The sequence below is a fragment of the Canis lupus genome, chromosome 10, assembly GCF_011100685.1.
Source record: "Canis lupus familiaris isolate Mischka breed German Shepherd chromosome 10, alternate assembly UU_Cfam_GSD_1.0, whole genome shotgun sequence".
Lineage (NCBI taxonomy): Eukaryota > Metazoa > Chordata > Mammalia > Carnivora > Canidae > Canis > Canis lupus.
The window spans coordinates 27,430,898-27,452,543 of record NC_049231.1 but is presented as its reverse complement, the minus strand read 5'-3'; the positions used below and the strand labels follow the sequence as shown (position 1 = coordinate 27,452,543).

General features: G+C 49.3%; 1 protein-coding gene across 2 annotated transcripts in view; it reads right to left on the bottom strand.

The window, feature by feature from the left end:
* TMEM184B (transmembrane protein 184B) overlaps positions 1–21,646 on the bottom strand; it is a 49,587-nt gene that overhangs the window by 21,849 nt on the left and 6,092 nt on the right. For both annotated transcript variants that reach the window (XM_038550608.1, XM_038550609.1), the window contains exons 2-3: positions 3,157–3,405; positions 1,500–1,665 (exon numbers count right to left, since the gene is read on the bottom strand). In XM_038550608.1, the coding sequence (XP_038406536.1) occupies positions 1,500–1,665; positions 3,157–3,348 (358 nt within the window). In that variant the 5' untranslated portion in view covers positions 3,349–3,405. The remainder of the gene's footprint in view (positions 1–1,499; positions 1,666–3,156; positions 3,406–21,646) is intronic.

Here is a 21,646-nt window from a genome sequence, read left to right as displayed (position 1 = left end):
GTAAGGACAAGAGAGAAGCGGCCGAGAAGAGCTTTCCAGACAGTAGGGAAATACCTGATGGTCCTGCTGGAGAAGAGGCCAGTGTGGCTGGAGGGGCGGGTGAGGGCAGGCCCGTGGCTGGAGGGGCAGTGGGGGGAGCCCAGTGTGCTCCTGTCAGGCGCCTGCATTTCCTGGCCAAGGCCTAAGGCATTTCCTGTGCTCTGCTAGGCCTTAAGGATACACGGGTTCAAAGTGGGACAGGAAGAGAGACTCCAGTTTCTGTGGGGATAAGCATGCTGCACCCCAATATCCACAAGGCAAAGCCTTCCTAGAGTCAGGGAAGTGGACAACTGGTTGTGGTCAGGGCTACCCTGCCTGCACATAAGGAATCCCGACAGCTGGCCACTCTACCTGAAACCAGCAGGGCAGACGGGGAGGAAACAGGAAAATGCACGACCTCAGAGGCCTGGGGGTGTCAAAGCAGGGATCTCGAACTCAAGGACCCCTCCTTTCAGCTCTGCTGGCCTGTGCACGCCCAGAGACTGTGGGCTTGTGACCTGTCTTAAGGTCTCTGGCCTCTCCTTCCTTCACCCACCCTCCACAGAGAGATGTCCTAACCTGCAATTTCCAGTTGTGTCATACTTTTGTATGACAGTAAAAGAGAAACTCTAAATTTCTGTGTACCCTGCAAGGCTGCTTACATCCTGTTCTTACTTCCCCGTGCCTGGACAGTGCCATTCTCCCTCCAGCCGCTGGCCTCTCCTTTGGCTGTTGTCAGCTCCCAGCCCAGCTCCCCACACCTCCTGGCCAGCAGGGCAGGGACTCTCCTCTCGCCCTGTTCATCAGCTCCCCTTTCTGCCTGGGATGCTCACCCCAGCAGCTTCATGCTCTAGGTCTCTGCTCCTTGTGTTTGCGGCTAGCTCCATGGAGAGCTACCCCGTCTCATGGTGACCAGTCAGGCAGGCAGGTGTGAGATGGCTTTTCTCCTTGCCACCCCGCGCCCAGCAGAGGGCCTGGTCCATGCTAGGAGCTCAGTCCCAGAACAGCTGATGCCTCTACACCAAACATGGGACCCGACACCCGTCAAAGGCAGCAAGTCACCTTCTTGGGTGGTAATGCAGAGTCTGCTTTTGGGACAAAGCCCTCAGAATTAAGGTACATGGGGAGGGAGGCTCACCCCTGCCACTGCTTTGCCATGGGCCCCTGGATAAACCTGACCCACCTGTACCTGGGGTTTCTATCTAAAACGGACAACTTCTTTGCTGCTCACCCCCATCAGGGACACCAGAATGAGAAATGAGACACGGGGGAGGGTCCCTGCTTGCAGGTATCTGTAAAGGTGTTGTGGGAGCCATGTGGCAAAGTGCTACACATGTGCTGTCACCTGTCACCTGGGGCCCCTGAAGTGGGTAGAGAAGCGAGGGCAGCCCCTCTGAAGGAACCCAGGGCGAGGGGCTTCTGGCTCCCAGACCCAGCCAGAAGGGGTGTGCGCCCCACCCCAGCCCTCACGCCCTCCTCACCCTCGTAGCAGTCCCGCACGGTGCCGAAGTACACGTAGTACTGGTCATTGGTGAAGAAGAGAAGGCTGAGCCAGGAGTCGAAGGCGTAGATGGGCACGATGAAGAGGATGCGGACGATGTAGCGCTGCTCGTTGGGGCAGCTATAGCAGCGCAGGTGCATGTAGATCTGGGGGCAGAATGGGGGCAGGCTCAGCCGGGGACCCAACTGTAGCCACACACCTGCCCCCCTTCTGCTCTGTGGCTGATGGGACAGATGTGCTCTGCTGTCCAGCTCTGCTGCTCACTTGTTCTGTGACTGTTACTCAACCCTGAGCCTTAGCTCCTCCTTGATGACAAAACTTCCATTATAAAGCTGTTCTGAACATCAAACCAGAGGCAGCATAAAGCTTGTAGGGTGCTCGGGCCAGTGCCACAGACCCAGAGGCCGTGAGACCACACCCAAGACTATACAGCTCAGAGTCAAGAATGGCCGGGGATCTAGAGTTGCAACACGCTTCCCAGGGACGCATGTGCACAGCCAGTTGGGGAACCTTGGGCAAGTGGCACAGAGGAGGCCCTCGATGGATATTTATATCTCCTTGCCACCACCCCGGGCTTCCTAACGCCTGGTCCCTGGGGTTTTATGGCAGCAGCATCTACCCTGTGTGGGGGACAGGAGAGATCCTCTCTTCCACAGAAGTTGGAAAAGCGTCCTGGCTGAGTGGCTGCAGTGACATCATCTTGCATCTCACTTTCCCATCTGTCAAACAGAGGCAGCACTGCCTGCCTCCCTGGGAAGGTGGGAGAGTGAAATGCAGTTTTTAGAAAGCTGGTGGAGGGGAGGGGATGGCAGCCACACATGAATGCCAACACCTGCTCTGGCCACACTCCTCAGTCCCAGCAGCCAGAGTCCTGTCCCAGCTCTCGTGACTTCACACTCGGCCCCGCCGAGTCCTGGGCTCACGAGGAAGAACATAAAATATTCCCCAGCTGTTCTGAGTCAACTGCCTTGGAAGCGATTAGGTTTGCAGAGGGACAAGGACACGGGACAGCAGGCGAGGAGCTGACAGGGATCTGAGTTAGCTCAGCTGCCCTTCTTCAAACCTTCTTCCTTGGGCAGCCAAGGCAGGTCTAGCCCACACCTGCCTCCTCTGGGACCGTGAGGACAGGGGGACAGGAGACCTGACCTCTCTCCTGGCTCTGCCGCCAGCTTGTAGGTGACTAGGCCAGCACCTAACCACCTCTACGTCTCAATTTTTTCATCTGAAAAGGGAGTCACTGCTGTCCAGATGCTCTTGCAGGTCTTCCTATAGCTAAGGCTGCACATGTCACCTATTCTGACCCATGGAAGGTGAACAGAAGTGACGAGTGTCATTTCTGGACTGAGATGGTTAAGTATCCCGAGTGGCTTCCGCACACCTCCCTCCTCCCAGAAGCCGGACGGATGGCACCCTGAAGCTGCAGGATGTGGGAGCCACACAGCAGAGCCTGACCCATGCGGGCCTGGGACAAGAGCAAGAATCAACTCGACCAGGTGGAGCCCCCAGATTCAGATTATTTACCACTGCAGCAGAGCCTGGCCGGCCTAGTACTCTGTTGGGACTAGAAAACCTCTCAGGATCCTTCCAGATGCCCTCAGTGGCTCTCTGGCTCAAGGGCCCCTGAGTGGTCTGGGTACCTGGTGACAGGTGATGAGCAGGGCTGTCCAAACGAAGAAACCGGAGATGGCCTGAGCAGCAGTTGTCATCAGGAACACGGGCTGCTCCATGGCCGTGGGGCTGCCCTCGGGGATCACAGACATGCTGGGCGAGGCTGCCATGGTCGTGGGTGACGCTGGATCGGGGGCCAGTGCGGCCCCCCTCACTGTCATGGTGCTTGGCAGCAGGGGGTCCCGGAGATAATCCCTTGCAGTAAGTGATGACCTGCCCTAAAGAGAGGACACCGCAGTGTTAGCCTCCTCCCCGGGTGAGTGGCAGCATGGTAAACAATCTTCCAGGTCTCTACGTCCACCTTCAGATTGTAACTGGACTCTGACCACGTGTCTCCCAATCGCTATGATGGTCCCAGCCCCTGCTGTGTCTCCCCTGGATTCGTGAAACAGGCTCCTGAGCAGACTCTCTGCTTCTGCCTTTGCCCCTACTGTCCAGTCCCCACAGAGAAGCCACATGAGTCTTCTAAGACATTAGCCAGACTGAGCCACCCCTCTGCTCAAAAGCTCCCAGTAGCTCCCAGCTCCTTCGAAGTGTTAGCTGCTGTCTGTACCATGGCTCACAAGACTGCCCAGTGGCTCCCCGTGGCTCTCACCTCCTACAATTCCCACCTTGATCCTCCTCTCCAACCACACTGGCCTCCTGCTGCTCCTCCACTATGGCAAGCCTGCTCCTGCCACAGGCCCTCTGCACTGGCTGCCACCCTGGTCTGCCACACAGCTCACTTCTGCACTTCCTTTAGATCCCTGCCCTGACTACCTGCTCACACGTGGCCATGCCTCCCCCACCCCAGGCACTCTCCACCCCTTTATTTTTCTCCAGAGCACTCCTTCCCGCCTGACTCCCTCTGACAAAGCGTACATTTACTCATATACTTATTAGCTGCCTCCTTCACCAGAACATAATAAGCATACAGAGGGCAAGGGCTCTGTTCTGCTCACAGCAGGATCGGCAGCACCCAGCACAGCCCAGTCACATGGCAGGGGCTCAGCAAAAACCTGCTGGATCTGTGCATCTTCACACTTGCCAATCCAGCAAGGTCACTTTGCCACTTTATCTCTTCAGAGACCTGACCTTTTCTTGGCCACTTCTCCCCAACTTCCCTAACGGCTGACCCTCATTCTTCATCATCCCTCTGTCATCCATCCATCTAGCCATTTTGGAGCCTTTGTGGCCCACCCTGTGAACCTTCAAACAGCTCTTTTAATTCAGTTTTCCATATCACTCTTTCTAAAAGCCTGCCTTCCAGCTTCCCCCAATCAGAGACCTCTATGTCACATGCCTTTGTGCTTCTATGTAACATGCGACTCTGTCACTGGCTCCTGTGTTAATGCTCCTGAGGCTGCCCACTCTTTGAGGCAAGACCATATTTCTGTCTTTTAGTCCCCAGCACCAAGTTCAGCACCAGAGCCATTTATTACATTTACCTTATTATCTATTGATTTTCAGTCTTTATTTTAAGAATTTGAGCTATTTCATGGAGAAGCACACAGAGATGAAGAAATTAGTATAAAGGGAGATTCTGGGTGGGAAAATAAAGATGGGAGTGGATGGGACAGGGGCTGGCCTTCTAGGGTCCTATCCAGTTATCCCATGTGGGTTCTCTGCCGGCTGCTCTTCCCAATGGCAACTTCAAGACCCATGGTAACAAGCTAACAATTTTACATTAAAAATTAACCCAGATGCCCCCAAGGAAGAGCTGCTGTCACGGAGTAAAGCCACTCTTGAGAGGCTGGACGGTGCTGTACCCAAGGGCATCTGAGTCCTATGGCCTTGACAGGCATCCCTTTCAGTTTTGCCAGCTGCCAATGGGCTGGTCAGTGCCATCCTGGAGCCACTGAGTCTGTGGCAGAAGCCCTGGGAGACTAACCTGCAGGGCGACCAGAGGATCCACTGACTGTGAAGCAGAGAGCATGGACACTGGGGAGAGAGCTCTGGCTGCAGCTCAGGTCCCAGCCCCACCTACAACCAGCCATGTGTCCCCACACAGCTTTGCTGGGGCCCTGGGAGGGGGGTCTCTGCAGCCTGACCCAGAAAACAGCCAAGCCCCAAGCTTGACCATGTCAGCCTGAGCCCCAAGGTCAGCCGAGATGACCTCTCATGGACCCTTCCAAGCCCCTGCTGGTATTCTCAGCCAGAGCATCTTGGAACCAACAGAGACTTCCGAGGTCCACCCAGGCCCACAGCCTGATCCTGGATGAAAAGGCTCTTTGCCTACTGTGTCCCCACACTCCTGGCTTTGCCCCTGGTCCCCCCCATATGTCTCCAGCATCCCCTGCCCCCACCTGCACCACATCCGCTCTTAGCTCTAAATTTTTACCCTAGGAGAGCCCTTTGCATTTCTGTTTTCCCGTGAAAATAAGTGATCTCTAACATACTGACCAAGAGATGAATCTGATTTAAAATAAAAAATGGAGAAGGCATCTATATAAAGAAACTCAAAACTGGAGAAGGTGTCTATATAAAGACTGGTGGCGAGCTCTGAAAAAGAAACAGCGACAAGTCTAAGAATAGCTCCTGTAAGTATGGTTGCAAAATTGGAAACCAGTGACAGAAATACTTCTTTAAAAAAGAAGATCTGGGTTGTAAATCATCATCTTTGTCTATCATCCCAAATTAAATGAATAAACACTGGGAATTAGGGGGGAGGGGGATGCCTAGAGGAAGTACAAATACTCCTAAATCTCCAGCTTCCAAGCAAAGGCAGGCTGGTGTGTCAAAGGCTGTTTTGTCCACCACAGAAGCAGTGCTGGGAGGCCCACACAGGGGCACTGCTGAGCTGACCCTGCCCACGGGGAGGGGACCTGCGCCAGGGAGGCTATTCGGCTGTGGAAGCTGGGTGAAGGCTCTAGGCCCAGCTTCTTCCTGGAGCTTTGCATGTCTGCCACTCAAGTGCCCCTTTCCAACCCCAGAGAGACCCTGGCATCCCCCATGTAGGTCAGCTGGCTCACAGGCAAAAGTCTACTCAGAGAGGGTGGACGACTTGCCCCAAAACCAGGGCGAGAATTCAAACTCAGTCCTATAAACACATTGTCACCCCCGCACCTACCAAGTGGGGGCCCCCACGAAAGCAGCCCCTCCCACTCCAGAGCCTCCTTCCCGGATGCAGTCCTGTCTAGCAGGCCCGAGACCCTCTTTGCAGAAAGGGGAGGGAGGTCCTCTGCAGGGAGGGGCAGCTGAAGCTGGAAGGGCTCTGGGGCCCTACCAAGCTCACCGTGCTTCTGGGTTTGTTCACTAGCTCTTTACTTGACTCCAGGCAGTACTCATGATTTACAAATTGTTTTCCCTAGCATCGTCTCATGATTTTTTTTTTTCCCTAGCAACTTTGAAGTAAGTAATATTAACTACATCTAAGAAAAGAGGAAAATGATGTGGAAATTGGTTTTACAGCCCCTGGGTAACACCAAAGGATTCCAGGATTTTCATGATATCCCCCCAAAACACATGAATTAATATTCTGACTCACAGACACAAGGTCCCTGGCACCAAGAAACAGGTAAGGACAGTTCCTCTGAGGGTGTTGATCCCTGGGGGCTCACTTGCCCCCAGGGCCTGAGGCAGCACACAATGCTAGACCGCACAAGCTGTTCACAGTGTGTGTGCTGGGGATGGGGGACAGTCACTGGGGTCCTGTCCTCTCACACTCGAGTGACATCAATAGCAATGGCCAAGGCTGGGGGGAGGGCCAGGGAAGGCTTCAAAGTGGCAGGGACTTTGGGGCAGAGTGTTTAATTAAGTAGCATAACCAAGCTTCAGCTTTGAGGCCACCCAACAGGATTCCTCCAGACTCCACCATGTCGAACTTGGACAAGTGACTTCATCTCTGAGAACCTGGGTTTCCCATCTATAATATTTCAGGGTAACCTCAGAATGGCTGAGGGCATACAGTACTTTACAGAGGTCCTATTAATAGAAACAGAATGACCATTTTGCAACTCCTAATGCAAATACTGGACATACTGGACATAGATATGGATCCTCGATGGATGATAAAACCCCCTAGCTAACAAGCAGTCTGGGCAAGTCAAACTCTGACCCCACAGTCAAGATCAACATCACCAACATGGGGCTGAGAGAAGTTTCCAGCCTCTGATGGGATGCATGGGGAACATACGGCACCACCTAAGAAGGACCTTTGCCCCAAAGTGAAATGGGACCAAAACAAGCCTCCAGAGCTACTACTAGTATCCAGGAAATACACAGGGTAGTGGAACACACTAAATGATATCATAAAAAAAAAAAAACACATCTAAAAAAATGATATCATGAGGAAGCAGCAGCCAAATCTAGAGTACAGGATAGTCTACAGGACAAATAACTCGATTTCACCAAAAAATCAGTGGCTTATAAACAAAGGTGCTTGAGGGCTGTTATAAGAATACTCAAGAGACATAACTAAATGCAACATGTGGACCTTACTGGATCTTAATGCTAACAAACCAGTGATGAAAAGACATCTTTGAAATAGGTAACACACAGGAATTCTTGTCAGTTACATTAGGCATTAGGCATGATCATGGCATGGTGGATATAAAAATCCTTATCAACGAAGGAAGAATCATCTTTTCAATAAACAGTACTGAACAACTGGACATCCAGAGGCAGAAAAGAACAAACCTTAACCTAAAACTTTATACCATATACAAAAAGTAATTCTTTTTTTAAAATTTTATTTATTCATTCATGGGAGACACAGAGAGAAAGAGAGGCAGAAACACAGGCAGAGGGAGAAGCAGGCTTCATGCAGGAAGCCCAATGTGGGACTTGATCCCAGGACCGGGGGGGATCATGCCCTGAGCCAAAGGCAGGTGCTCAACCGTTGAGCCACCCAGGCATCCCCAAAAGGTAATTCAAAATGGATCACAGATTTAAAGGTAAAATGCAAGACTATAAAGTTTTAGAAGATACATATCTTTTTTTTTTTTAAGATTTTATTATTTATTTGAGAGAGAGCAAGAGACAGCAGGGCAGGGGGGCAGTGGAAGAGGGAGGAGACACAGACTCCCCACTGAGCAGGGAGCCCAATGTGAGGCTCTATCCCAGGACCCTGATATCATGACCTGAGCCAAAGGCAGGCACCCAACTGACTGCATCATCCAGGCGCCCCTGAAGACACATATCTAACAAACGGCAAGCATCTAGAATATAGCAAGAATGCTCAAGCTCAACAGTAAAACAAACAAACAAACAAACAAACGAAAACAATAAAAAAATGGGCAGAGGGGACGCTGGGGTGGCTCAGCGGTTGAGTGTCTGCCTTCAGTTCAGGGTGTGATCCTGGGTCCGGGGATCGAGTCTCATATTGGGCTCTCTGCGAAGGGCCTGCTCCTCCCTCTGTCTCTGCCTCTCTCTCTCTGTGTCTCATGAATAAATAAAGAAAATCCTAAAAAAAAAAAAAAGAGAGAAAGTAAATGGGCAGAAGATATGAAAGGACATTCCATTCAAGAAGGATACATGGACAAGAAACACATAAACAGCTGTTCAACGTTGTTAGCTATTAGCGAAATGCAAACTAAACCACAAGCCATCACTATACACATGTTAATACAATAGAGACAACATAAAAAGCTGGCAAGGGTGCAGAGAAACCAGCTCTTACATACATTCCTGGTAGGAATATAAAATGGTAGAACCACTATGGAAAACAGTTTGGTAGTTTCTTACAAAATTAACATGCCATTTACCATATAACCCAGTAATCACTCTTAGACATTTATCCTACAGAAATGAAAATGCATGCCCACACAAAACCCTATATGCTTATGTCCAAAGCAGTTGTATGTATAATTGACAAAACCTGGAAACAATCGAAATGTCCTTCAACGGGCAAAGAAAGGTTAAATTCCAGTACATCTAGATCATGGAATACTACTCAGCAATAAAAAGCAACAAACTTATTGATACAGGCAGAAATCTGGAAGGAGTTCAAGGGCATTCCATTTACTGAGAAGAACCAATCCCTAAAGGTCACATACTGTCTTGTTCTGTTTATATATAACTTTCTCAAAATGGCAAATCTATAAAGATGCCGAACAGATTCGTGGTTGGCAGAGGACAGCAAGGAAGGTGTGTACACAGGTAGAGGGTAGTACAGGGACTTCTCTCCAGGTGATGAGATCCCTTATATCTTGATAGTGGTGGCTACAAGAGTCTATAGGTGATAAAACTGTATACAGTCACATACATATGCACAAACACATACACACACACAAACAGTGAAAATTGAGTAAGGTCTGTAGTCTAGTTAATAGTATTGTGCTCAAGTCTACTTCTGGTTTTGATAATTGTCCTACAGCAATTCAAGATGTCACTACTGAGAGCAGGGCATATGGGACTTGGAGTACTATTTTTGCAACTTCCCGTGAACCTATAATTATTTCAAAATAAAACAAGTTTTTTATTTTTTTAAGATTTTATTTATTTAAGAGAGAGATAGAGAATGGGGGGGGGTGAGAAGGAGAGGGAGAAGCAGGCTCCCCACTGAGCAGGGAGCCCACTGTGGGGTTCAATCCCAAGACCCTGGGATCATGACCTCAGCCAAAGTCAGAAGCATAACCAACTGAATCACACAGGTGCCCCATAAGAAGTTATTTTTTGGGCAGCCTGGGTAGCTCAGCAGTTTAGCGCCACCTTTAGCCCAGGGCCAGATCCTGGAGACCTGGGATTGAGTCCTGCGTTCGGCTACCTGCCTGTATCTCTGCCTCTCTGTCTCTCATGAATGAATAAATAAAATCTTAAAAAAAAAAGTTATTTTTTAAAGGTCCTTATCAAATAAGAGATGCATACTGAATTATATAAGGGTGAAAATAACATGACTTCTGGGATTCACTGTTTAAAAGGTGGAAAGGGACAGGGCAGCAAGACTGCAGGACATTCCTTGCTGTTGAAGCTGAGTGACCGAAAGGCAGAAATCCATTCTATTATTTGCTCTTCTTCTGTATGTTTGAAATTTTCCACAGTAAAAAGCTTTAGATGGTAGAACAGAATTTTCCACAAAATTTGTAATGAGATGGGCAGTGACTCAGGAAATCGTCTGTTTCAGAGATTTACTAGTTATCCTGTAGAAAAGCAATCAGAAAGACCTGTCAAACCTAACAACTTAGTTCAACACATCTTTCTTTCACAAAAAAACTTCTGCATCTGTCCACGTTTTTCTATCACCACTGGCTGTCAGGGATACAGTTCCCAGTTAAGTTTCTGAAACATCTTTAAATACATTTAAAATGTCCCTTTGTGGGAAAGGCATGTTATCACAACAAATGAGAAAGGAACTGCTCTTTTAGAAGAGACTGAGGCTGGCGGGGCATTTGTTCTGGAAAAGCATATTCGGAAACATTGGAAATGTTTCTACTGTCATAGGATTTTGTCACCAAAAACAATATTAAGTCTGTGACTTACAAAAACTCTCATGTCTGAACTCCTAAAAACCTACGTAACAGAATTTTCTAATCTGCTCAAAAATTTCCAAAGCATTTGAGTAGGTTTTGGACTCATGCGTTAAGAACTTTAAAATAAAATACCTTCCATTTAGTTGACAAAAACATCTGATTGGCATCAGGAAGGATGGAAATGTACTAGCCAAATTTCAACAAATCCTCTGCATACACAGTGGACAGGATGGAAAAATGAGTAACCCAATTTAGAAAGAAAGCCAGTGATGCGTTTCCTCCATGTGCAGCTACGTGTCTTAGGCAGGGATCTTTTTCAGAGAGGGCAGCCACTAAAACCAGAGAGCTAAACAGACTGAACACAGAGCCAGCCCCCCCAACCACTCTCTCACAGAGCATTAAAGCACACTTTCTGAAAATAATCAAGCATATGAAGCCAGAAGGTTTTTTGTATCACCAAGAAAACAAAAAAAGTTAAGGATTACATCTTTTAGCTCATCTTGATTTCTATCTTTGACATAGGTTTTATGATATAATACAACATAAGGTCAAACAATAAGGTAATACACATATAGAGCAATATGCAGGTATTGGGGATACATACCCAAAACGTTTTTTTTACTGAGGGGGATGCGTGAGTAAAGAAAAGTGTGAAGGGTACAGCTAGTCGCTGACAGGGCTCCCTCTTCTCCCCTGATCCTCTGCTCCTGGGTCCTTACGCCTCCCCTTGCTGTCCGGCCCGGCTCCTTCCATCCCAGGCTGACGCAGACACAAAGCACAGTCAAGGCTTGATCCACCTCTCTCCCAGTGGCCCACCTGCTGACCAGGTAGCTCCACACCTGTGTCCTCACTTGCACGCCAACCGGAGGCTGTGAAGAAGCCAGGCCACAGTCCGTACTTTGTCCTAGACTCTGAGTCAGGGAAACTGAGCTGGAATCCTGGCGCTGCCACCCAGCTGTGACTGGGCAGGTGCCTGGGTGTCTCTGAACTTGTTTCCTGGGTGCACCATGTTGTGGCCAAGGCCCTTCAGCCCAATGAGTTAAGGAATTCAGGGTTCTTCTGGATTTAGAAAGGATTATAGTGCTGTATATGGTATGCAGAGTGACTCCCCCAAGGGGAATGGGCAGCACCCAAAAATCAAATACATAGTATTTCCATAGAGAAACATGAGATATTTTTAAAGAACATAATTAGTCTCACATCAATTCAGGTCAGAGTTTTGCCACAAAATTAGTTTGCTGTAGGCTTAAAAGAACCTTTGGGATTTCAAGCGTTCTGGATTCCAGAAAGGTGGGGGCCCGGGCTGCCCTCCAGAGCTGCAGGGAAGCTGATGCTCGAAGCAGCAGGAATCCAGCATGGTCTACTTCTTACCTTATTTTCAGGCAGAACTATGTCCCTCCTCCTGACCTAAGATCCTTTAAGAACGTCTCAGGATCTGATGGCCAATGGAGTAGTTCTAACCCCTCTGCAGAGATGCCAGGGCCCTTGAGTCCCAGCCTCACCCTCACCCCACCCCACGCCCTGCCTCCTCCCAGAGGGTCCCTACACAGTGGCCCCTGCTTGTGCCAGTAAGCCTTCCCTTCTGCCCTGGTCCTTATGGGGAAAGCCAACTCTTCACTCACAAGTCACCCTAAGCATCACAGCCTCACCTGAGGGCCAGCCTACTCCCACTCAGCCATACTGTGCTCACTCCACAGCACTAAAAGGTCAGCTGGGACATTGTTCTTGTCTCCCCACACCTGAGTCATCTGTCTCTAGCCTGGTACAGTGTCAGACACATAGTAGGGATTTGGAAGAAAAGAATCCATCAATCAGCTGATTATCTGGCATGAAGCCACCTGCTGCATACCATAAGCTTTCCATCACTTGGTCCCCTCCCCTACCATAGGCACTTTCCAGAGCATGGCTGAAGGACCTGGACCTTTGGTTGGAGAGAGGGATGGGCTGGGTGAGGGCAGAGGATGGGGGCTGCATCACATGGTCTCACACACATCTTCCAAAGTGGAGAGGCCACATCAAGGAGGGCAAAGGGACTTGGTCAATGAGCTCCAACAGGATATAACCCAGTCCACCTTGTGGCAGCAACAGGAAGATGAGTCTGTGAAGATGGAGAGGTTTTTACAACTAGAACAATCTAGCAATATTCTGTAGCTTCTAGAATAAGGAAGCTCCCAATCAAACGAAGCTTGAGGTCCCCTGGGGCAGGAACACTGACTGAGGAACCTCTGCTGGGTAGTTTGCTCTTACCTATCTTCTCCCCAACTAGCCTGCAACTTCCTGGAGGTCAGAGGTCACATCTCATATCCCAGCACCAGTCTCAAGGCCTGGGCACAGTTCACCCGCAATATGCTTTGACTGGATAAGGGGAGGAACTGGATGAGTGTTTGCCTTTGTAGTTCCTTCCAACTCGGAATGTCTGTGGTGCCCTCCATCCACCACCACACCAACTCCAACGAGTGGAACGTTCTCTCACTCCCACCCACAGATTGTTGTCCCCATCAGTCTTGACAGATCTCACCTTCTTTGACCCCATTACAGACAGCTCAGTCATGTGGTTTGGAAGTTAGGGGTTTCAAAGAACACCTTGCCATCTCAAAGTCCTTTCCACTTCATGTTGAGGGATACCTTGCTGCTACCCTAGATTTCCTGTGTCAAAGACGGAGTAATACACCTCCTGAAAGACATCACATCCCAAACCCCTGACATCCCAAACCACATCCTCCCCGGTCTTCCAGAGCTTTTACCATTGTGATTAGATCTGTTCCCCTAAGGCCTGGGGAGTTGGGCCATGGGAGAAAATTATTTACTGAATGACTGCTTAGGGGACAGAGGGAAAAACATGAACAGAGGCATGGAGACAATATGTGGGCATGTGGAATGTGCCAGAGCAGAATTTCTGCATCCGGTCCCTGTTAAAGATGGGGGATGGGGCGGGGGTGGTACAGCCTGATTGACAGAGCACCTGCCACTCTCTAGATTGACAAGGCCCTCCTGCCAGCTGGGTGAGGTGGGTCTTGTTGCAGTTGGAGCATCCAGGCTGGAGCATCCAGGCCCCTGAGAGGCCACAGGGAGCATCAGAATGCAGAGCCCCGTTGAGTCACCAGAGCACAGGGCTGGATGAACTCACCCTGTGGGTCAGAAAGCCAGGCTTCAGAAGATCAGGGGAACAGTGTTGGGCAGACCCAGTCCATAAAGCAAAGGGAGGAGTGACAATTTATGAACGTCATCTTCATCTCCTATCAGGGGCCTAGGCAAGCTGAACCGTTGCTAGAAGAGTGCTTGAGAGCACAGAACTAGAATATAGAGAAGTGAGGGGTCTTGAGTAAAATCTAGGCAGGCTTGGTAAGGCCTAATGATAAAGCCAAGCCCTAAAAAAGCACCCAGAGTACCGTGAATGCTCACTTCCCTAAGACAGCACCTATCCCATCCTTCTCTAAGCAAGACGTATTCTGGCTAACTCCCTCCTGAAGATACCCTCGTCTTCCAGAAAAGTCACAAAGCTCTTGGTAAGCTCAGTCATGTGGTTTGGAAGTTAGGGGTTTCAAAGAACACCTTGCCATCTCAAAGTCCTTTCCACTTCATGTTGAGGGATACCTTGCTGCTACCCTAGATTTCCTGTGTCAAAGACGGAGTAATACACCTCCTGAAAGACATCACATCCCAAACCCCTGAACCCATGAATATTTTGCTTGACATGGCAAAAGGACACTGTAGGTGTGACTACATAAAGGCCACCAAGAGGATCTTGGCTTATTTGGGTAGGCAGGATATAATCACAGGGGCCTTCATGAGAGGGAGGCAGGGGGCTGAGCATCTGAAGGAGGCAGTGTGAAAACGGGAGCAGCCAGGAGACATGAAGATGCCAGGCTGCTGGCTCTGAGGATGGAGGAAGGGGCCCTGAGCCAAAGAATGCAAGTGGCCTCTGGAAGCTTGAAAAGGCAAGGAAACAGATTCTCCCGAAGGAGTATAGCCCTGCCAACACCTTAATTTTGGCTCATGAATTACCATTTTGGACTTCTGACCTCAAAACTGTAGGATGATAAATTTGTGTCATTAAGTCACTAAGTTTCTGGCAATTTGTCACAGAAACTGTAGGAAAGTAACGCATGTAGCTTACAGATGAGGAAACAGAGGCTGGGCGGGGGCGGGGAGGGTAACGTCATTTGCTCCAGACACTGCCCTCTCTGACCCATCAGGTCCACAGATTTCTGGGCGCCATCAGCCAGCCATGGATTAAGCAGGGGGACAGCCTGGCCTTGACTCCCGGCCCCACTACTTACTAGCTCTGCACCCCAGGGTAGGTTATACAAACACTCCTTGCTTCAGCTTCCCCACCTGTGAAATGGGGTGTCACTCCTGTCTGGGACAGAGCTGTGAGGAGTGAACAGGGTGATACGGGAAAGCCCTAAGTACCAGGCATGGCCCTGTGTGAGGTGAGCTATCACAATTACTCTCCTATTTTTTTTATTTTTTATTTATTTTATTTTACTTTATTTTACTCTCCTATTTTAGAGCCACTTCATCTTCAGTCAGGCTAACAGTACACAGGCCCGGCAGTCTCCGAGACCCAGGCCTGTCCTGTCTCTGCTTGTTCGCTCTTTTTTATACCTTCTGAGGTCATATTTTCATTCATTAGTCTCAGATCCAAGCCCTTTTGAGCCATGGCCATGAAGTGCTCACTCAGGCAGTTGTCACACACTCACAGCCCAAGCAAAGCTGGCAACCTGTTCGCGTGCACGTCTCCAGAATATTAACGCAGCCTAGAAGAGATTTTTGTTGAATGTATTTAATTTATATATATATATACACACACACACACACATATATATGGAGAATCCATTTATTCTTTCTCTCTCTCTCTCTCTCTCTCTCTATATATATATATATATGGATAATCTTCCATCTTAACATAGCTTACTACGTAAAAACCGACTCAGGAGTTGCTAATTGGCACTGCCACTCTGCCCCCACCCTGGCATCGGGAAGTGACAGCAGCCATCCTGCCTCCAGGGGCCATTTGGCTCGGTGAACTTCAGAAGGGTGGGGGCTGCCTTCTAGGGGGAGGCTGACCCACATCGGAGCAGGTCAGCAGCCCACAGCCTGGCCCTTCTCCAGACGGGATTAGAGGGACAGAGCACCGGAGGCTGGGCAGTTCTGTCTGGGTAGCCTCTGGGAAGAGGATCACGTGTCCTCCCGAAAGGCAGCATCTCTCTCAGCCCCACTCCAATCAACACCCACAAGCCAGGCCACTCCAGTGGCTCTTCATCTCTCTCCCTTCTCCCAGGGCCAAGTTCCCATGAACCTCCCAACCACGAAAGAAAAATCCTCCAATCATGTAGCTATCCTTCACTTAGGGGTAGGGGCACAAATATAAGGGAACAAAAAATTATCCAAAATTCTTCAGCAAAGGCTGACTTAATTCAGCCTTGTAATTAAGCTTTTTTTTTTTCTTAAATACATGCGAGACCAAATCTTGATCACCCTAGTTTTCTCCCAAACTGTGAACAGATGGGCCAATGCCTCTTTAGCCGGATTCTGCGTCCCTTTAAGTATGACCACCTCCCCAGCCACCTACACCCCATTCAGCACTGCACACATGGATGCCCTTCAGATGCAGAACCTTGAACCTCAACTGTCCTACTGCCCCGTGGGAGCAAGCTGTCTAAATAAGACCCCCCTGAACCTGCCCCAACCTCTGGTGCCCCTTGAGGAAGGAACCCAGCTCCTCACCCCAGGTGCCTGGGTAAGAAATCCAACCTGGATTTCACTCACACAAATACATTCTGAGTGGGGTGAGCCAGCATTCCTCCCTAGGCGTATATACACCCAGTGGGTGCACATGTCCCACAGACAAGAGCCTTCATAGCAGCCCTGTGTATGTGGCAAAAGCCTGGACACAGCCCCACTGCCCATGCTCAGGAGCGTGGATACATAAATGGGGATACATTCAAATGGTGGACTCCCCCACAGCAGGGAAGAACACAGCACTGCTAGTCACAGTCTGGACAAATCTCACAGTCTTTTCTATAGGCTTCCATTTCCACAAAGGTCAAAACCAGGCAAAACTAGTCACTGGTGATGAGGTATTGAGTAGTGGTTACCTTGGGAGGAGGCCCCAGGGAGCCTTCTGGGTTCCGAGGGTGTTCTGCAGCTTGATCTGAATGTGATTTATACAGGTATTTATAAATGGAAATAGGCCTGTAAATAGTGCTGTAGGCCTAAGACTAGTGTACTTTACTATAGGTAAAGTAAGTTAACCTCCTTAAAACCTTTAAAAGTATAAATATGCTAAGTCCAAAGGGTATCTCAGACTAGATGCTGATCCTTTAAGAGCTTACAGCCTGGTGGGGAAGAAAATACACTCAAATACTACAGGGCTGTCTGGGGCCAGAGAGACTGGTAGTGAGGGTCAGCCATGGGTATCAGCATTACTCGTGATTTGGGGGAGGAGACAGAAAAGAACTGATTCAACATAGGACTTGGAGGTGGCTGGTCTGGTGTCCAGATCCAACGTCTTGCTGTCCAAGACTTTGGCCCCACTTTCTCTTCTCTAAGGGAGAATCATAGTAGCCACACCTCATGGGTTCTCTGGAGGATTCGTGGAAAGAACTCGAGAGGTGTGGTGCGCTCAGGTCTGAGACTGGTGTTACTCCTGCCCCAAGGTTGGGCCTACCCACTGCCTGAGCCCCAGGGTTTGCAGATATGCCCTAGGCTCTGCCCCCAATAGCTTCCAGTCCCTCATGGACTTGGCTCTTAAAGGAGCCTGAAGCTGGGAATCAGATACCTAGGACACAACATGAACGTAGAGGAGCAGATAAAGAGGCCATGGGGATCAAAGGGTCCTGCAGGGTGCAAGGCAAACAGGATTCAGCACGTGGAGAAGAGCCTGCTGATGTGTGTGGGGGCAGGTAGGGACGGGGACCTGTGTGAGCAAAGGCATGGAGGTGGGAAATCAAGGTGAGTGAAGATAAAGCAAAGAGTCAAGAGTGACTCAGGAAGGGGCCCAGCAGTAGCTGGCTGGCTCAGTCAGAAGAGCACGCGACTCTTGTATTTGAGCCCCATGTTGGGTGTGTAGACATTACTTAAAAAATATAATCTTGGGGGATCCCTGGGTGGCTCAGCGGTTTTGCGACTGCCTTTGGCCCAGGGCGTGATCCTGGAGACCTGGGATTGAGTCCCACGTCAGGCTCCCTGCATGGAGCCTGCTTCTCCCTCTGCCTGTGTCTCTGCCTCTCTCTGTCTCTGTGTCTCTAATAAATAAATAAAACCTTAAAAAAAAAAAAAAAAAAAGAAGAAGAAGAAGAAGAAAAAGAAAAAGGGGCCCAGGAAAGAAGGCCTACAATGCCCAGGGCTGAGTTCGACTTTATTTTTGCTGTCAGTGGGAAAGCCTTGCCAGTTTTGGAGGTCAGGAAGTGAGCATATCCAAGCAAGGATTTAAAATGACAAGCCAGCCAACAGCAAGCAGTGTTTTGGAAGAAGGAGGTAACTACTTTCTCCAAGGCTGGGGTTAGGGGGTCAGTTTACCAAGAAACATCCAAACCTTCATACCTGGTCCCCTCTGGCGACCCAAACATGCGTAAACTCTATGTGCAGTGAGGGGCTCAAACTCAGGACCCAGAGGTCAAGAGTCATATGCTCTACAGACTGAGCCAGCCAGGTGCCCCCAAGTATGTATTTTTGATTAGATGGTGGCAGGAGCCTGAGTGAGCCTGGCAGGACCTTGAAGGAATGGCTGGAGACTTGACCTTCTTGCACTGGCTGAGATATAAGGATACAGTCTTATAGTTCTTGTCGCTTAATTTTATTTATTTTTTGAAAAAGTCATATATTCCCATGATTCAGCACTCAAATGGCTCAAAGGATCTCTAGTGAATAGCCTCCCAGCACCAGCCCCATCCCACAGACACCAAAACCACTGTCTTCTTGCAGACCCCAGAGACCCTATGTACACACATAAGCAAATGCACTTTATTTTTACATGGACAGAGGCATACCAGACACATCACCCTCCACCTCCTTCTCTCACAGCAATCTATCTTGGTGACTGCTCCGTATCCATGCATGGAACTTCCACCTTATTTTCCATAGCTGCACAGTATTCCATGATTCCAACAGAGCATTATTTGTTCCTGGCCCCCTGCAGACAGACATTAGATTCTTTCCAATCTTTTCCTAGTACAGATAAGGCAGCAAAGACTAATCTTCAAATAAATTATCTTGCACAGAAATTAAAACATCTGTAGGATGAATTCCTAGAAGTCCAACTGCTGGGTTAAAATGTACAACGTTCCCTAATTTTGAAAATGTTGCTAGAAAGACAGGATACATTTAAATTTTTATCTAAGGAGTACCTGGGTGGCTCAGTTGGTTAAGCATCTGCCTTTGGCTCTGCTCATGATCCCGGGGTCCTGGGATAGAGCCCCACATCAGGCTTCCTGCTCAGCGGGGAGTCTGCTTTTCCCTCTCCCTCTGACCCTCCACGTCACTTGTGTTCTCTTTCACTCTTAAATAAAATCTTAAAAAAAAAAAAATAAATCCCCATCTAAGAAACAAGCCTGATTAATAGGAAAAATACTTAGAGTGTATAGTTTTTAAGAGTGCCCAGATGAAGAAAGAGTAGAACAAAGCCCCATTCAACAGAGCACTGGGTCAGGAGATGGTTCTGGACCTGAATCAGCCCCTACTCAGCCAATGCCCTGGTCCACTTGTACTTCATCTGAGTAAAGGGCCAGACCTGCTCAGTCCCTCAGCCTTTCCCAGCGTAGACAGGCTCAGATGCCCTGATCCCAGGACAGGTGGACGGTGACTAGAGTCGCCAGGACACCCAGCCATAATTGGTCTCCCTGGGCATAAGTGCCAGGGCTCAGGGGGGAATAGGCCACAGAGTTTACCCCAGAGGCAGGCCTGGCAGGAGCAGATGGGAATGGAGAGCCTGAGAGGATCCAGTGTTTCTAGCCTGGCCATCCCAAATGAGTGATAAGCACCTTTTGCTATTTTCCCTGCAAAGGCTGCAGGGACACCACAGCCACACAAAGACACGCTCACACTCTGTAACACTGCCGTGCCTACCATGGTCCTGTTACATAACATATGCCTGACCGCAGGGGCCACCTATACCTCACTCTTCATGTGGGCAGCTGGTGGAGGATGGAGGCAGGCCTCTGGATCCCTAGTGTCCTCCCTGTGAGGACAGCTGGGTAAACACAGCAGCCAGGGCAGGACTTCCTCCCACCTCCATAAATCCAGCTCCACTATGGAAAACTGGGAATGAAACGGATCTTATGCCCCCAACAGAGCAGGAGTGCCTCTTGGCAAAACAAAGACAGCTTTGGAGAGGAGGATCCTTCACCAACCTTCCTGTTTCCAGCCAATGCTTTGCTCCAACATGACTGGAGGGCCGGGAACACCTACAAATCAAACCACACTTAAATGCACTGAGGTTATTGCTACTAAAATTTTTCTAACAAAAGCACAGTACATCAATTTTTCTTTGTTTTGGTAAATCTAGATGCTCACATATGCTATATGTTAAAATCCACAAACTCGTGTAAAGATGTACTTCCTCTTCCTGGAGGCGAGGCGGGGAACGCCCTGGGAAAGCTCACTCAGCCTCCCCTCCTCGACTCACCTGCCTGTATGTCCACCCGTGTGTGTGTGCGTGTGTGTGTGTGTGTGTGTGTGTATTCAAGACTTAGACAGCCTTCCCCTACTGCTCCACCCGCCAACCTCCACTGACCAGCAGAGCTCCCAGGTCAAGCTGCCCTTCCACCAGAGAGCCTTGGCCCCTAAGTCCCCAGAAGCCCCTCACTCCACCCTGGGAGCTTCAATCTGATCCTCTGTTAGCCCACCTCCCAAGTCTAGCTGGCAAATCCATCTGCTGGGCATCTGGAGGTGGGACTGCAGGCTCCAAGGGCCCAGCTGTGCCTGGGGGGCCACTCAGAGCAGCAAAGGATTCAAAACCCAAAGACCTGCAAGCTTCCTTCCACACGATCTCAGGCAAATTCACCCTCCTGAGCCTTACTCTATCCAGCTACAAAATAGGCACAATAATTCTTCCGAGGCTCCAGGGTCATTGGGAGGATTAAATGAAATAGTTTATGTGAAATGTAATTTGCAAACACAAAGGCCTATGCGAATTCTGGTGAGGATTAGTAATGTTGGTATTAATATATTAATATTAGTTAAGCAGTAATATCCTCATACACATCTCTTCACCAGTACCCATTGTTGTGCCTTGCAGGCACCCAATATGACTGTTTTTTTTTTTTTTTCCAATATGACTGTTGATGGAATCCCAGATTCCGTTTATTCTAGACAGAATAAAAACACAGGTGCTACAGGCAAAGAGCAGGAGGCTATGCCAGTGGCTACAGTACCAGTAGCCATGGGGTTAGCTCCTTTTCCCTCAGAGCTTTCCTGTAAATTGTGACCCAGAAGGCTTTGGGGAACAGCACTGCCCAGCAAAGCAGAGGTTCTCAGCCACCTCCCAGCAGGACAGGGCTTCTCTGGGGGCAGGCTATCTACAGTTGTAGCAGGAGAAAAATAAAGTTAGTAAACTTCACAATGTCCTCTAGAGTGGGCAGGCTGTCTGATCTGAAAATCCTTTCAGGGTGACAGATACAGCAACTTCTAGAGGTTTCATCCTACTCATTTTGTTTTTTTTCTTTTTTAAAGATTGATTGATTGATTGATTATGATAGACATAGAGAGAGAGAGAGAAACAGAGACACAGGAGGAGGGAGAAGCAGGCTCCATGCTGGGAGCCTGACATGGGACTAGATCCCAGGACTCCAGGATCGCGCCCTGGGCCAAAGGCAGTTGCCAAACCACTGAGTCACCCAGGGATCCCCCCACTCATTTTCTTGAGGTGAGCTAGCAGGGACAGCTGTCCTGGGACCAGCCACGGTCTCAGCCACAAGGGTCCACAGATCATGGGAGGAGATCCAGCAAGGAGACCTGAGTCCTTCAGGAAGATCACCGAAAAAATTTCAGGTTGGAAAAGAAGCCACACACGCACGCACGCACAAATCCCTTCTCCATCCATCTTCACATGACCTGGTCTGGCTCAAAA